Below are 17,246 nucleotides of genomic sequence, written 5' to 3'. Positions count from 1 at the left end.
AATAATGAGACACACCTTAAAAAAAAACAGAACTGGTCCAGTATCGTTTCTGTTTAAATGTCAAATGTCGAGATAACAAGAATTATTAATGTCCTGGGTCACTGACTGTTTCAGCAAGAAGTATACTTTGTGAGGTTTAAAATATATATACCTTGTTGGGGAGGGATAAAAGGAAATATTAGATTTCTCTGAAATGTTTCCATTTTTATAAGTAGAATTAATTTTTATTTGTACTATTAAAAACAATCAATAAAATATGCCTTTATCTGATCAATCAAAATATGCCTCCTGTAGCACGAAGCCTCTAAGATGGCCCCTGAGGACCCCTCCCCCCCATGTACTCAGAGCCTTGTGTAATATTCTCCCTTTAAGCAACCTTTTTTTTTTTTTGGCGGTACGCGGGCCTCTCACCGCTGTGGCCTCTCCCATTGCGGAGCACAGGCTCCGGACGCACAGGCTCAGCGGCCATGGCTCACGGGCCCAGCCCCTCCGCAGCATGTGGGATCTTCCCGGACCGGACCGGGGCACGAACCCACGTCCCCTGCATCGGCAGGCGTACCCTCAACCACTGCACCACCAGGGAAGCCCGCAACTTATTTTTAACCAATAAAATATGGCAACACTGAGGAATGTCACTTCTGTGATTAGGTGGCAGAAAACTGTGACTTCTGTCTTGTTAATACTCTATAACTTTCTTGGCTTGCATGATTTGATGAAGCAAGCTGCCCACATGGAAGGAACTAAAAGTGATCTCCAGCCTACAGCCCTTCGGGAACTGAATACTCCCAACGAAGGAGACCAGGGACCTTGGACTGACATCTTGATTGCAGCTTGGTGAGGGAGTCCTGACCTACAGAATTTGTGATTGTTTTAAGTCACTAAGTTTTAGGGTAATTTGTTATGCAATAGTAAATACTACAGCACTACACCATCCGCAGTTGGTTGAATCCAAGGAGGTAGAACCATGGATATGGAAGGACTGCGTATATGGAGGGCTGATTATACGTTACACACAAATTTTCGACTGCATGGTGGGTTGGTGCCCCTAACTCCTGCGTTGTTCAAGGGTCAACTGTAATATACTTTCTTTATAAAAGTACTGAATTTTTTAGAAACTAATTTATGAATCATCATAAAAACTAATGTAAAATAGAAGATCTAATCTAGATTGGTGCCAACAAATATCTGAAGTCATGTACATGTACTATAACTACATCTGTGTCAAAACCATCTAAGGACCCTGACTCAGTCTTTCACAATCAGACCCCCCTTCAGGGAACTGGTGGCTCCAGGGCAGATTGAGTATATGAGTGTGATATATGAGTGTCGGAGGTGCATATGTGTCCCTCACAATTGACGCCCCTCCCTTTCAGGCCCAAAGGTGCCTTAGGACAAGGACAATCCCATATGGGGCTCTTGGGCAGAGGCCAAAGTCTCCCCTGTCAGACTGAGAGGGCCCTGAAGAAAGATTCCCCCCACATCCACCTCCCCATATCCCCCCATGAGACTGTCAGCCATAGCAGACTGAATTCCTCCCCCCAGTGTCTTTCCCAACACCTGCGCCCCAGCTCCCAGCCCAGAACCCTGCCCAAAAGGGGAGCTCAGTGAGGAAAAGAGGCCACCTAACAACAGGTAGAATAGAAACACAAACCCAAGAAATGAATTTCTTTGCCCCAGTTTATCTTCGTTGGTCCAGAGGCCAGGTTCACACTCAACATGCAAAAGTGAGACGCAGAGTTCCCAGGGCCATTGCTTCAGCGTCACTCCCTATACCTCCCACCTATGCACCCACTCATTTTACAGATAGGGAGACAGGGCCAGAGGCATCAGTGACCTCCGTGTCACTGCTCACCTATCAGGATTTTGCATCCTCTTGGCTCCCAAAAGCAAAGCAGGGAGCTCAACTACTTTAGTCCTTGGTTCTCTCCAGAACTCACCCGCTCTCCACCTCATGGAGCCTCTGCTGGGGCCTGTCAAGCCCATGCACTCACAGAAGAGGGTATGGCCCAGCATCCTAAGAGCTTCCAGTGGCTGGACTGACACTGACCACTGCACACTCTGGAGAGCCAAACTGTGGCTCCTCCTGGCCCAGACAGTCTGATTTCAGAGAAATTGACCAAATTAATTTGACACCTAATGTTGCTACAGCCAGAGAGGCACAGCAAGTAGAAGCACAGAGAGGGAAGTAAGAGTTTTCTCCAACAGCCTTGGAACACCTCTCCACTCCTTGCAAGCTTAGAAAGCACACATTCCTTTTCTTTTTTCTTTTTTATTGAGGTGTAGTTGACATATGACATTATATTAACACAGATTCCCTTTCATCAGAAGCTTAAGTCAATATAGTTTGCAACAGCTCCCTTGCAGTGGAGAGGTGTGATTTGTTTGGAAATGGTATTGTAGAATTCCCATTCTCCTAGTCTTCTCAGGGTTCTGCCATCGTCATCTCCCTCATCCCCATCTCCCACGTGCCCAATGGCAGAGTTCAAGTGGGACAGTCCCCTATCTTCTCCTCTGATCCCGCCTCCATGCCTGCCATGGTGTCAATCACCATTCTAGCTCCCTTCCCTGATACCAGTTCTCTACCAATTGCCTTCGCAAGATTGCAGCCAAAAAGCCATAGTAGGCCAGAGTAGCGACCTAACTTCCTACAGCAAATCCACCATCAGGGACAACAGCCTTAGCAGAGCAAGATCTGGGAGGAGTGAAGGGGAGGGATAAGGAGAGGTAGCCGAGAAATCCAAGAGAAAGGATCAGCCACAGCCTTCAGATAATGAGAGCAGGCTAGCCTTCTCTCCAGGGAGCAGTGGGACCCTGTGGAGAAAAAAGGCTAGTGGAGACCACGGGTAACATAAGGTATGGATGGATGCCCCACGTGTGCAACTGAACATATATTTGCACACACTTGCTCCTGAGTCAGCCTGCAAATATACATGCTCCTAATGTATATATCCCATGCACGCACCTGCACACATGCACCCCTACACATAGGCCTGCACACACAAAGGCTCACTCATAAACACCCACCACAAATCTGCATGCTCAAACTCACTCATACAGAAACACACGTTTTGCATATATATCTTCACTCATGCACATAAACACACACTGTGGGGTACCCATCCACACATGCATATACAAACTTACTTCCTCCTACATACATACTATACATACACATATGTACATATTCACACATAGGGCTGCTGCTTCTCACATGGCCTGTGCACATCTGCCTACATGCTAGCACTGACATACTCACTTATGCTTCCCTGCACTCATACCAGCAAATAATCTGTACTTGCTTGTGCACAACCACACACATGCCTGCAAATATATACATAAACCCTTGCACCCCTGTACAGAGACGCCCTTAGCCCTGGTCCTGGGGTGTGGATGGTGCTGCCCTCTGTTGGAGACAGCGGATAAGCTCCTTCCGGTTGTCTAAAATGGTGTCAAAGCTCTCCTGCAGACGGGCCTGCTGGTCAACCAACTGGTGCTGCAGGCCCCGGATCCACTGGAGCAGGGCCAGGCGACGGTACATCACCAAGTGCACATGGTGCTTCTCCTTCTCCTGCTCTTTATAGCGCTCTTGAGCCTGCAGCTGCTGTACGGCCTGGGCCACCGAGGGCAGAAGGAGAGCTGGAGGGCCAGGGCCGGGAGGGGTCCCACAGGCAGGCTCAGGGCTGCAGCTAGGGCTGTCAATGCTCAGGGAGCTGCTGGCATAGCCATTGTCCTCCAGAGGGGAGCAGGCTGTGCTGGCACCACCCATCTTCTCAGGCCCAGCTCCAGGGATCTCTGCCCCCTCTGGTGGGCTGCGGACCTCCCCCTCAGGGAGTCCAGGATCCTGGAAGGCCTGGTTGTCAGAGGGCAACTCAGAGAAGCTCCTCGTCAGTATGGGTTCCACTTGGCCTGGCATCCCATGCCAATTCTCATTGGTATCTTTGGCACTTGCCATGAAGTTGGAGTTGCTGTCTGGTTGAAGCTCGGGCTGACATACTCCAGGAGGCGCGTCCCCCAGGAACTGCCCCCCTTCAGCTACCCCTGGCTGGATGGCAAACATCTGGTCTGTCAAAGGGAAGCAGAGAATGAGTCAGAGCAGGACAGGGTGGGGTGCCTGAAGTAGAGGCAGCCTAGCAGCAGGGACAAGGCTGCTCCTTTCCCTTGGCTCTGGTAACACCTCCCTTGGTGGTTTTCCTCTTCCCTCTCTGACTGCTGATTCAGTCTCCTCACAGGGTTTTCCCGCAGCCCTGAGGCAGGCTGTCCTCTGATCTCTCTGCCTCTAGTTAAAAATGTAAGTTTGTCATGGCTCCCTCCCTAACCTCCCGCTAACCCTCTTCCGGCCTGCAAGGCCATGCTTCATCTGGCCCCCGCTCACTGCTCCAGACTTGCCTCTTGCCACTCTGCCTCCACACTGCTCAGAGATCTCCAGACACACCATTATTCTCCTCATACAACTCCCTGGGCCTATAATATCTTTCCTCTCCCCTTCCCTCTAAGCTCTTCCCTTCTGCACCCAGCAAATTCCTTTTCATACTTCAAAACGCAGCTCTAGTATGCCCACTTCCCTGAAGCTATCCTGATATCCTCCCCACTGCCCCGATATACACAAACACACACAGTTAACTATGCCTTCCTCAGGATCCCCACTGCCCTGGGTATATGCTCTCTTATTCATGTTTGTTTCTTGTCCCCGGTACATAGTTTATGATCAATAAATGTCTATTCAGCTTTTTTTTGTTTTTGTTTTCTATCTTGTAATAGCAGCTTACTGGCTCCCTAGCTAGACATGGAATTCCTCTATATACCCTCCATCACATTCAGGAGCCAGCACAGAACGTGGCACTAAGCAGGCATCAGCACATCCTTGCTGAGCGGGTAAGTGAATGGGGGAGGGGGACTGCAGTGGGATATCTATGCTCAGGGAGACAGGCCAAGAGTAGCAGAGGCTACTGCGGACTGCCCAGGGCTGGAAGAGCTGGGTTGGGTTCCCTCCTCTGCCCAGTGAGGAAGCCCTTCTCCCACTGACAAGCCTCTCTTCTGACCTTGCCCCTTCCCTCCATGTCTAGTACTATCCCGGGTCCCTGCCTCTGGTTTGCTCCATCCTGAGGCCCTAGAGAGAGAACACACCACATTATTCTTTCCTCCCCAATAACTGACTTCTCCCAAAATTAGCGTTTAAATTGACAATAAGTTCCTACTGACCATAAACTACTAGGATTAGAAAAACTGGGGATCAGTAAGAGTGAGGGAGAGCGTAAGTGGAGGTGGCAGGGACCCGCCCCACATCCAGGTGGGAAGAAGTCCTGGGGGCAATGGTGTAGGGACAGTCCCTTCGTAATCTACAGACTCCATCCCGCTAAGCAAGGTGCCTGGAGATGTCCCCGCCCAAATGTTTTCTATTTTCTAAATTTGGGCGGGGCCGTGAAGGCAGCTGGAATGAGGTGGGGGTCTTGCTAAGGACCTAGGGGTTCTCGGAGACGGTAAAATGGGAACCGAGACACCCCAGAATCAGGCTTCTCTCTAAGCTAATCCACAATTTGTGTGTGGGAGAGCGCTCTGTAAGGATGGGGGGAGGCGGCCTCCCTTCCTGCCTAGCCTTGCGGGAGAGGGACACTACCCCCAGGAGACAGAGGATACTGACCGTCCATCCCTAATCTCTCCAAAAGAGGCAGCTGGGCAGAGGCTGTGACCCCCGCCCCCTGCTAGGGTCCAAACCCTCCCGCTCCGGGCCCCGACTCACGGCCTGGAGGCGCCTCTCCGCCCGGCTGGCTCTGGTTCCGAGCGCCCGCGGCGGGAACTCGTCCCTCGGGGCTGGGCGGAGGGGAGGGTAGAGGAATCCCTCGGCTTGGGCGTCCACGCGGACCGGCGCGTGGGGTGTGGGATCCCGGGCCGTGAGCCCAATGCAAGCCAGGACTGCCGAGTCAGGCGGCGTCAGCGCGGCAGGGCGGGGCAGCCTGGCCCACGTGTGCCGTTTCGGTTTTCCGCGGAGCCGCGCGCCTGCCGGAGCGTCGGAATCGCCTCCCCCGCCTTCGGCAGCCTGGACCGAAGCCTTGCAGGTCCTGTTTAATTCCCTAACCGCATTTACTGGGTCGCTCCGATCGGTTTTCCTCACTGCAGATACAGTGACATTTTCAGAATGAAAATCTGATCATGTCACCACCCTCCTGCCTAAAACCCTTCAATGGCTTTCGCATTGCAGGGTAAATCCTAAGGCTGCAGCCGCAGGGCTCTGAGCATCCTGCTCTATCTCTCCAGCTTCAGCCTTTGCCCTTCAGTCTCTGGAACTGGGTCTCATGCTTCTTTCTGCCACACTGTTCCCTCTGCTTAAAATTCTCTTCCCCCTCTCATATTTAAGATCTCTTTTCAGATAAACCTTCTCTGACCTCCTAGGCCGGATTAGTTCCCCCTTTTATATTATCCCAGGGCATTTTGATCCTTTTCTTGATAGCATCTATCACAATTTGAAGTTATATGTTCATTTTGTGCTTATTTAATTAAAGTCACTTACTGAACAGAGTAATTGCTTACTCTAATGATGAGACCAAAAAGCACTGGCTGCTGTTAGGGAGAGGCAGCCCCAGAAAGAAGTCTGGGACAAGTTTAGCCTTTAGGGCACATGAGCTTCCAGGAGGTCCCTTCCTACCCCTCAGCTTTACTGAGTAAACCAAGCAATTGGCTATACCTTCCTCCTGCTACCCCCTCCATGCCACCAATTAAAAACAAACAAAACAAAACTCCTATGGATTCATCTCTGAATCATAATATGTTAAAAAATACCCTTGTCTTTCCCGCCTCCCTTTCTTTTGCTTTTTTTGTTTTAAAAGAAGAATTTGAGTCTGATCTCCATAATGAGGCATCCTCTTCCATTTCCAACTTAATTCCAGTTTACCATTCTGCAACCTAGAGATTAAATGGCAAATTAAATCACACCAACAAATTCTATATACAAAATAAGGGAAATGGAAGAGAAAAAAAAACATTTCATGATTACGACAACTCCTATTTTAAGAGGGAAAAGGAAATAAAAAGGAAAAGGCAGAAGTAACTCAAGCTTTGGACACTCCCCCCGCTAAAAATATACACATGGAGACCTCAGCCCCATTTCTACATCAGGTTCTGAGACCTAACTAGTCTCGCTTCTCCCTTATCCACTGCAAGTTCCCCTTACCTTCAGCTGGAGTTTTTTTCCTTATGAGGTGACCCAAATTCTCACTTGTAAAGTCTCTGAGCTTTGGTGGTCTGCAGTGATACAGGTCTTCCTATGTCATAAAGTCACGACAAAATCTCATTGTTTGTTTGGTGGGCCCTGAATAGCTCCTCCTCATACCTCTCCTGTCTCTCCCAGCTCTAATTAGGTGGGTCATATGGAAGCCTGATGAATCTAGGAATAGGACTCCCACTCTAGGTGTCAGAGTCCTTCTCTGGGACTTTTTGAAATAAAATTAAAGGAAGACAAAGCAGGGAAGATGTGAGCCTAGGGCGGTAACAATCACATTTCCTGCCACATAGAAGTCAGTCTGTAGTAGGAGAAAATAGTGCTGACATACCGACACAGAAAGACAGAAGTCCTGGTGATGGTCCTGTCCCTGTTTCCTGAGGCCTTGGTATACCTTGCAGCAAGACCCTAATTTTGCCAAGCCTAACTTGAGTGGAATTTCTTTCACTGGCAATCAAAAGAATCTTGATTAATACAAGAGCACAAGGTGGTCCCCTGGGTCCCACTGAGGCACCTCTCAGCGCTCATTAAGTAGTAGCAACTCTGTTTCCCCTTAATAGCCGTTATCAGCCTACAAGTGTGACCTCCTTTCTTCTATTCCTCTAGTATTACGAGGAGCCCAAAACGCAGTGGAATCGTCTCTGCATTCCCTGGTTAGAAACATTTCTCCCTAGATGCTAAAACCTCCTGAACCGCAGAATGTCGAATATCAGAGACAGGAAGCAAATTCTCCGAGAAAGTCATTAGGTACAATCACATAACATGCCACACCTACCTCTACCTCTTCCTATGTATTCTGGTTACAAAAAAAACAAGAATTATATATTGATTGTTGATCTAAAGCCTATATTTTACTCAGCGTGCAATAACCTGACATAGCTGAGTCATCAGTTGGTCACTCCATTGTTCTATAAAGCTGATTATCTCTAAATAACATAATACCTGACAGGTAAATTGAATTCCAAGGACATCAGAACGTAGCTTCTCTTTTCTTAGGCAAGGATAATCTTGGGTGGGATACTCTAGCACGTATAATTAATGCAGTAAGTGCTCAGACAGTGGTCCTGGCAGCTCCATGACTTTCAAGAGAGCTGGGAGCCTGGAGAACAAAAACCCCCAGGAAGGCAGGGGCATCCATGACCACAGAAAAGCAGATATACAGATGTCTGTTATTCAGTCACCAGAGGCTTCTTCAGTCAGGATGCCAGGGAATCAGTCACCCCAGGTGAAGGGGTGTCTGTAGCTGTGTCCACCCAGCTACATAGATTGCAGGGACTTAACTGGCAGGGACACAGAAATCACCAGAGATGGACAGTACCAGCCCAAACAGGGCTCTGCAGAAGGCCAGCCCATCATGAAGATCTAGCAGTGGAAAGTGATTCGCTATCTTGGTGAGCAGACAGATGTCAGAGCCAAGACTGGCTAGCAGTGAGTGGCCAGATCCAGGCCCTAGGGGCCTGGGATGTGAGGCAAGGAGACAAGGGAGGCTGAGAGGAATTTCTACTTCAGGGAATAGGACCGGCATGAGTTCCTCTATAGGTGGATAATTTCTCAATGTCAGTACTCCCAGGAAAAAAGAGATGGCTAGGATCAAGGTGTTTTAATCTCAAGGACCTTGCCCCTTCCCATTCATTTATTCACATTCAGGACACAGTTACACAGGGCTACTTTGTGCCAGGTAATGTGCTGAGGACTAAGAGCAGAATCAGAAGTGGTGGTGGCCTCGGAGAGCGCTCTGTTTAGAAAGGGAAATAGAAAAGAGTGGGCTGTACAACGTGATAGGTCCTACAACAGAGCTAGAAGGCAAAAGTAATGAGCCCAAAAGACGGGAAGGAAAAGGCTTCACAGAGGTGATATTTGAGCCAGGTTTTGAAGGATGAATAGAAGCTCACCGAGAGAAAGCAGAAGGCAGCGGAAACTGTATGCTGTGTGCGTGTTCAGATAACACAGAGGAGGCCAGTGTGGCTGGAGCTTGGGAGAAAATGGAGATGGGAGGTGAGGCTGGAGGATAAAGTTGGCCCAGTTGTGAAAGGCCTTGACCTGTGTTCAAGGAGCTTGGGCTTCATCCTGTGAACGGCAGGGAAATAACTGAGGAAGCCCCCAAAGATTCCACATCAAAACAAAGCACAGGCATCTAATCCTGGGGGACAAGCTCCATTGTGACCTGCTTTCTTCTCTTTTCCTGAGCTCATATCATCTGTCAACTTCCCACATAGCTTTGGGAACTTGGACAAATCAAAGCATTTTAACCCTTTTAGGTTAAATAAAGATAATATGCCTTGAACACTGTTAAATAACATTAAAATTGTGAACACTGTTACTTGGGCTCCTAAGGCCAGGCAGAGCCCTGGAGGACCTTTGAAGTACCTGAGAGCCCTTAAGGCAGAAAAAAACCATTCTCCAGAATTAGCTCAGCTCAGCAAAGGAAGGCCTAGGAAGCTGGTGACCTAGTTGTTCTGTTCATCCATTTCTCTACCACCCCTTAAAGGTAAAGTGTCACCCTCATCTATCCAGAAATTGATGTGTGATCACCTTAGGTAAGATGTGTCCCTTCTCCACCCCCAACATGGCTGTTTTCTCAGCTGTAAAATGAGGGGCTGGTACATCAAATCTGAAGTCTTACAGCTTTTTTTGTCTTAAGCCTTAGAATCATCCTTTTCCAACAAAATCTTTGTAATATACCCAGTTTGAGATCTCGCCTGCCCTGAACCATCCACCCTGAACAGCTCCTGAGGGACCTCCCAGGAAGCTTTTTTTTTTTTTTTTTTTTGCGGTACGCGGGCCTCTCACTGCTGTGGCCTCTCCCGCTGCGGAGCACAGGCTCCAGACGTGAAGGCCCAGCGGCCATGGCTCACGGGCCCAGCCGCTCCGCGGCATGTGGGATCCTCCCGGACTGCGGCATGAACCTGCACGAACCTGCGTCCCCTGCATTGGCAGGCGGACTCCCAACCACTGCACCACCAGGGAAGCCCCCCAGGAAGCTTTTAAAGCTCAGTGGGGCAGTTCCAAATGTACTGCTCCACATTAACCTGGGAGATGAATTTCTCTTCCCAAGCCCCCCTGCATCCTCCCTCCTGACCCTGAAGGGAAAAAGGAGAAACTGAGGTGTGTTTTGGAGATGCTGGAAGCCTGAAAGTTAGCATAGACTCTTTCTCCCCAATGCACCCAAATGGTAAATAGCCTCTCTTCCACCAGGAACCCAGAGAAGCCAAATCCAAGGTCCCAGAGCCCACAACATAGTGAGGTAGAGAAGCCGATCTGAAGGGAGAATGAGAGAAGGGAGTGCCTGTTCCACCCCCTTCCTAGCAGCTGCCTCCATGGGCTCCATAATCCGCCTGCCCTCTCCTCCACCCCACCCTCGGGCCGCCCACCTCTCCTCCACCCACCCATTCATCAGTAGGAGGGCACGCTATCAGCACAGCCTTTCAGGGACTGACAGGTCCTTTCTGGGTGCCCCCCACATGTAACCACTTAACCTCCAGCACAAAGGGCCAGGCTGAATGGGCTTGAAGCCGGTGGCTCGTGCGGAGGGGGAGGCCTCAATAGGATTTGGGGAGCTGGGTGTATAAACTTCTCTGCTCCAGCAGCCCTCAATGGAGGAGCTGGAGTCGGGGCATGTGCCGAGGGGAGGAGCCCGGCAGCTGCATCCCACCCCTGAACAATGATTTATTCATTCTTCTGGCACACACAGAGAAAACAGACTGGGGGAACGTGGCTCCACAAATCGCCCTCGGCCTCAGCTGATTCCCACGGCAATCGGGCAATCACTGTGCCCTGTCCCACCCTGCCCCTCCCGTTCTCCATAAGGAAGTAGAGTACACCATGGGAGGCCTTTAGTAACCTGAAGGTCAGGCAGGCATGCTCTTTGAATAGGCTCCACTCAATCTCAATCTCCCTCTCTGAAAGCTTCCTCGTCAGGTTTTCCTCATACCCATTTCACAGAGAAACTTCTGCAGGAAAAAAAAAAAAAGGCACATAGCTTGGCCTGTCTCAGGACTGCCCCAGGGGAAGGGCTGAGAAGGAAGCAGGAAGTTGGGGAGCTTAGCCTAGAAATAACTGACTAGTAATGGGAATGCAATAAAGGCTTGCTGATAAGTTAATGGCATTCTCTAGCCACATCTGGCTCCAATTCCTGGAAGAATCTTCGGGAGAAATTTGGGGAGTAGGGAACAGAATGAAGGCAGGTAAGCAAAGATGCTAAAACCAGTAGACCAAAAAAAAAAAAAAATGTCGGGTGGGTGGTTTCAGGAAGCTAAATTGTGACAAGAATAAATTCGCTTTTGCCCTCTTACCTCCATACCTCATGTCATCAGAGCCAGTTCACACAGAAAAATCATCATAATAAATAAAACTAAAAAATCAATAATGTTAGCAGAACAGGGAGAACCAGATTGAAGTGACCATCCTCAGACTGGCCCCTGGGCCTCCTATCCCCAAGCTCATAATTACCTCGTCACACAGAAAACAAATCTATTGTGGATGGTGAGTGTGGAGAGGTGGGAGATCCTGGGCAAGGAGGTTGCCCACTGAGGAGGGGGGTGGGGTCCGCATTAGGAAGACAGATTGGCCTTGGCACTGGGGTGGGAGGGGGCTGTGTTGAGACTGACAAAACTAAGGCCTAGACAGTTTCCCAAAGTTTTCTTCCCTTAGGAGGGTGATCCTGCCTAATACTCAGTACTAGGGGTGGGAAATTGGAGGGGGCTGGGGGAAAGACCTCCAAGCCCACCCCACTGAGCCTCAGGAGGACTGGTTGCTATGCTGCTGCTGCCCTCTGGTGGACATAAAAAGGCAGCATGGACATCTCCAACGCTGGAAACAAGTGCTGGAAACTGCAAAGGAGTCTCTGTCCTTTCCTGTCCTAAAGCCTTGGCCACCAGGACTAGCACACTCATAGGCTGGATTCCCCAGGAAGCAGACTCAGACAGTTTAGGACGCCGCCCTTGGGATCACCGTTTGTGGAAGTGAGGGGAAAGGAGCTGAACTACCATACAGCTCCATGACAGCCTCAGCCAACCCCCCAGGGAGCTCTGAAGTGAGAATGGGCCCTTTAGAATTGTCCCAAAATGAGCTGAGGTGGCCAGGACTTTACAGTCCTGTCATCACTGGATGTGGGCTGTGCTGGAATGCCCCTTGGAATGCAGCTGAGGCCGTCCCCTCACTGAAGGCTGTCTGCAGAGGGGCCAGCAAAGCCTTCACTAAAGGGGATAGGGTGGTGCATCACGGGGTCTACCCCGCATACCACAGATACTCATTAAACATATGTTAAATGAATGGCAGGGTTAGATCATGCCTCAGGCTCCAGGCTCCACAGGACAGCCCACAAGCCTGTTATTCAAGCTGTTACACACTGACTTTTGGAAATGGTCAAGGGAGCCTTAATGCTCCAATTCACGGATTCATTCATTCAACAAGCACTCACTGAGATTTACTATGTGCTGGACCTGGAGGCAGACACTTTACAAATTTCTCAAATTTAATCCTCACAACTGTGGAGCTAGTTAACTCAGATTATACAGATGAGATCAAGTTATTAAGTGGCTATCACAGTCCGATGGCACTGTGACAATGGGTGAGTGGGCCGGGCAGGGCTCAGTGACAAATGACACTCAAAATGGGACAAGTGCTCGTGCTGCTGCCAAAGATTCTTCAGGCCAGAAAGGGTCTTGGCTCTGTTCTGTGAGTGTGCATGTGTGTATGTAGAGAGAGGGCTCTCCCTATGATTTCAGCCAGAACATTTCCTCTATTGCAGCCAAGAGTCATGCCTCCATAGCCTCCTGCTTTAGTTCCTTCCTAATAATGTTGCTGCCCAGAGGTAACAGAACCACAAGCTTTAAAAATTCCTGGTTGTAGCCACAGAGCTAGCTCCTTCCCTGGATATTTAATGGACAGACAGCCCTTAACCCCCAGTGTTCTTTGGCCATAATATCATCACAAAGTTATGAAAGGGTAAGTTCTTCCCCTAATGTCTAACTTCCATAACTGCTGTGATCATTTTGGGATGATAACATTGAAGGGACAAGAGGTGGACCGGGTCTCTGCTCTAGAAACCTCTCTGTACCCTGACACTCTCAGTAAGCCAGTGGATCTGTGGGAGGAGGCGAGGGCAGGAGAGCTAGAGAAAGCTGTCGGCTGCCGTTCTGCTACAGCCCTGACATGTTCTCATTCTTGGCCAATTAAACCTTTCAGCACTCCCAGCCACCAATATACAGATTTTAGTTTTCTCATTTAGATTGTAATCATAAAGAACTTGAAGGAAAAAGAGGGAGGGGGAAAGCTTGGATGTTATGGAGGGATTTCCGGGTCTGACTACAGAGACATAAAATACTTTCAATACTCCTCACCCACTCCCAACCACACACACACACACACACACACACACACACACACACACACACACACTCTCATATGCCTTTCCTCCTGGGCCCCCAGAACCTAATTTTTCACGTTTGGAAAACCCAGATGATTTTTGCCTGGGTCCATCTGGTTTTCCAAATAACCTGTCTTTTTGATAAATAACATAAGTTAGACAAGACAAACAAAGAGAGGGGTGGGCAGTCAGCTTTTCTCCCTCCTTCAGCCTCTGAGAAAAAGAGATGGGGACTGAAAAACCTACATGACTCACTCCCAATCCTGACCCTGCACCTTCCACCCCTTAGATTGGGCCCAGTGATTCTCCAGCCTGGAGCTGCCGCTTCACCCCCACCTCTACCCCACCAGCCATCAAGAACACCAGACTGTGGTTCCTTCTAAAATGAAGGGAGGACTTCCCTGGTGGTCCAGTGGTTAAGAATCCACCTTCCAATGCAGGGGATGAGGGTTCAAGCCCTGGTTGGAGAACTAAGATCCCACATGCTGTGGGGCAGCCAAGCCCGTGCACTCTAGAGTCCTCGCACCACAACTAGAGAGCAGCCCATGTGCTGCAGTGAAGAGCCCAAGCGCTGCAATGAAAGATCCCATACGCCACAACTAGAGAGAAGCCTGAGTGCCACAACTAGAGAGAAGCCCACAGGCCGCAACTAATGCCTGACGCAGCCAAAAGATAAATAAATAAAAAATAAGGAAAATAAAGAAAATTAAAAAAAAAAAAGAAAGAAGTCCATTTGAAAAAAAGGTGGGGGAAGGCTCTGAAGCTTTGTGTAATGTGAATGGAGAACAGAGGATGATAGGAGGTTGGGAGGCACAACTATGTCATGGAGGGTCTTGTAGTTTGAACTTAATCCTGAGTGCACTGGAAGACAGAAAAGGTTTTGAGTGAGGGAGTGGCATCCTCCTATTTAATTATGCAAATCTCGCCCTTTGGCTGCTGTGCACAGATTGGATGGAAAGGAAGCAAAAATGGGAGTGGGGAGATCAGGAGGCTACTGCCAACACCCTGGCAAGAAATTATGGAATCCTGGATTAGGGCATCAGCTATAGAGGTGATTCAAGATGCAATCTGGAAGTAGAAATAACAAGATTTAGAGATTGTTTGATTATGGGAGTAAGGAAGGAGGGATCGAGAATGTCTTTTGGGTTTCCAGCCTGAGTGACTGAGTATGTGGAGGTACCTTTTAGTGAAATGGGAAACACAGGAGGAAGAGCACATTTTTAGAGAAGGAACATCACATTTTTAAAGATGTCAAGTTTGAGATGCTTATGAGACAACAGGCCTTGGAGGAGTGGTCCACAAAACATGATGCAGTTGTAATACTGGCAAATCCATATGCTTGCAGAGTAGCGTTCGACATAATGCATCCACATACATCTTCCAACAAGCCTCACAGCCACTCTGAGACAGGCATGGATGACTATCCTCATTTTATAGATATAAATGGAGGCTCTGAAAGGTTTGGTATTTTTCATTCACCCTTTACTGGGCAATTCCACATTCCAGGCCATGTGCCAGGCAGTGAGTAGGGCACAAAGGTAGAAGATATAATGCCATCTCAGGGATGATACAATCAGAGAGTATCATGACAATATTCCTCCCAGAAATACTCTCCCCTATTCTGAGGTGTACAAGCCCCACTTGGGGGACAGGAAGCCCCAAGAGATATTACATATACCTCTGGGAGCTAAAACCCTGAAAACACTCACACTGAGCCATGAGAGATTCTCAAAGTGGGGTAAAGTTTGTAGGGAGGCAGTTGAGAATTTGCACAGGAGCTGAGTACCTTGTCTCTACAGCACTTTGGTGAGTATAACCTGGTGCTTTATGGAAGAGACCCTAGTATGGTTTGTGCAGCTGTGGACTGAATTGTTTAAATGAAGTAAATACCATGTGTCCCTACCCCAGCGTGTGGAACACAGAGGAGGTGAAAGGACTGACACTGAGCACCCTCATCGCCCAGACTCACGTGCTCTCATCCCTCCAGGCAGATAATTTCCAAGCTAGTGAAGCTGAGTCCTAGCAGGAGCCACAGCACAGGCCCTGGGCTTCAGTTTCACTAGAATGGAGCTGAAGCTGGAGGCTCAGTGCTCTGGGCACAGGTCATATGGTCAGGTCCCGACTCTCCACTTCAATCTTATTACCAAGGCTTAGCTTGCCTTCTGACAGTTACACTGACATGGGGAAAAGCGACCCAGAGCTTAAGACTCAACTTTTCTTTCTCCAAAGAGTGCTTTCTTTCTGGAGCCTAGAATAGAAACCCTTTGCTCCCTAGATTTCTCAGGCACTGATTTTCTTATCCTTAGTGGTCAATCCTAATACTCTTCTCCATCTCTCCCTGCCAAAAAAGGATATGGGAAAGCAAAAGGGGAGAAATATCCAGCCCTCCTCCCTAGTTCCAACCTTCAAGGCCACTGTTTAGAGAGCTCAAAGGGAGGGGCAATAATGCCCACCTTGGACCCACGTCTGCCAATCAAAGGGCTATAACGACAGGCACCATTTATGTAAACTCTCCTCACCTGCACTGAACCCAAACCACTTGGTTAGTTAATGCGATCAATTCACCAGAGTTGAGAAGACAGTGAGGGGACAATGGCAGCAGCCTCTCACTCCAGTCCCAGAGGCCTCCCCTGAGAGACACATACCCTGAAAACAAAATGCTCAACATTAGACAGGCTCTGACCTAAGAATGAGCATTCAATCTGGACAGCAAATCCTGCCTTCAAGGCATTGGGATTTATTGAAAAACTACATACATATTAAAACATCTTTATATACATTTTCACCATTACAAGATTACAAATATACAAATGTAAATTCCATCAAAGTCAGCATCTTGCATATTACAAACAACTGTAGAAAACCTATATCCTAATTCCACCAGTTAAATTGGTATTCCTTATCTGCCAGTGAAAAACTGGCACAGTTCATCCGGCTTCCCAAGTCCAGCTCCTGAAAGTGAAACCACAGTATTTACATGAAATGTTTTTCCAAAGCAGCAGTGACACTTGGTTCTGAGAGGAAAAAAAAAAATCTGTCTAAAACTCTGACAGCCTCATGGTAGTTCAGGGAAAATCGGGAGTGGCGGCAATCCTAACAATATTTTGATGAAACTCCAAGATGATCTTTTCTCAAAATAAGTAATGAAGTATTAAATGTCCTCTGCTCAGGGCAACGTACTCAACCCAGTTTAATGCAATAAATAATGATTATATATAACTCTTCCAGTCAGAATGAGAAGGAAGGTCCTTGAGCAACAGTGCTTCAAATCGAAAATTTAGTCCTAAGAGAGAGCTCTCTGCCCCACGCAATATCTAATGTCTACGGACACTGGATGTAACCTTTTATCTTCATCCTCATACTCCAGAAAAGTTGCTCTTTCTCACTTGGGTACCAGTTTGAGTCCTTATTATAAAGGAAGTACAGGTTAATTGGAAATTTGAGACTGCACTGAGAAGAGACATAAAAGAAAATGGAAGGGGCAAAACTAATAAAACAGCCTGTGTGTCGATTCCTAGATCCTCTAAGAAGTCTCTCTTTCACTGAGTCCTGGTCACCATGGTGCAGATCATAGGGGTGTGAAGGAGTCATCCCAGTTTTGATGTTCACTGCTGTCTGTAATTTTCTGTCATGCCACACTTTTTCTTCCTCCAATCACCCCTTTCA

The 17,246-nt window shown here is 48.4% G+C and overlaps 1 protein-coding gene across 1 annotated transcript; it reads right to left on the bottom strand.

Annotated features, from left to right (window-relative positions):
* C1H1orf216 (chromosome 1 C1orf216 homolog) lies at positions 1–6,422 on the bottom strand. The gene is made up of 2 exons (XM_022575215.2): positions 5,738–6,422; positions 1–4,062 (listed from the first exon to the last, which is right to left on the bottom strand). The coding sequence occupies exon 2, from the start codon at positions 4,055–4,057 to the stop codon at positions 3,368–3,370; it is 690 nt and encodes a 229-aa protein (XP_022430923.2). The 5' UTR covers positions 4,058–4,062; positions 5,738–6,422; the 3' UTR covers positions 1–3,367.
* Positions 6,423–17,246: the final 10,824 nt, after the last annotated feature.

This window comes from Delphinapterus leucas, chromosome 1 (assembly GCF_059928025.1).
Source record: "Delphinapterus leucas isolate spDelLeu-1000000601 "Yukka" chromosome 1, BTC_Dleu_Yukka2, whole genome shotgun sequence".
NCBI lineage: Eukaryota > Metazoa > Chordata > Mammalia > Artiodactyla > Monodontidae > Delphinapterus > Delphinapterus leucas.
This window is presented reverse-complemented; position numbering and strand designations above follow the sequence as displayed.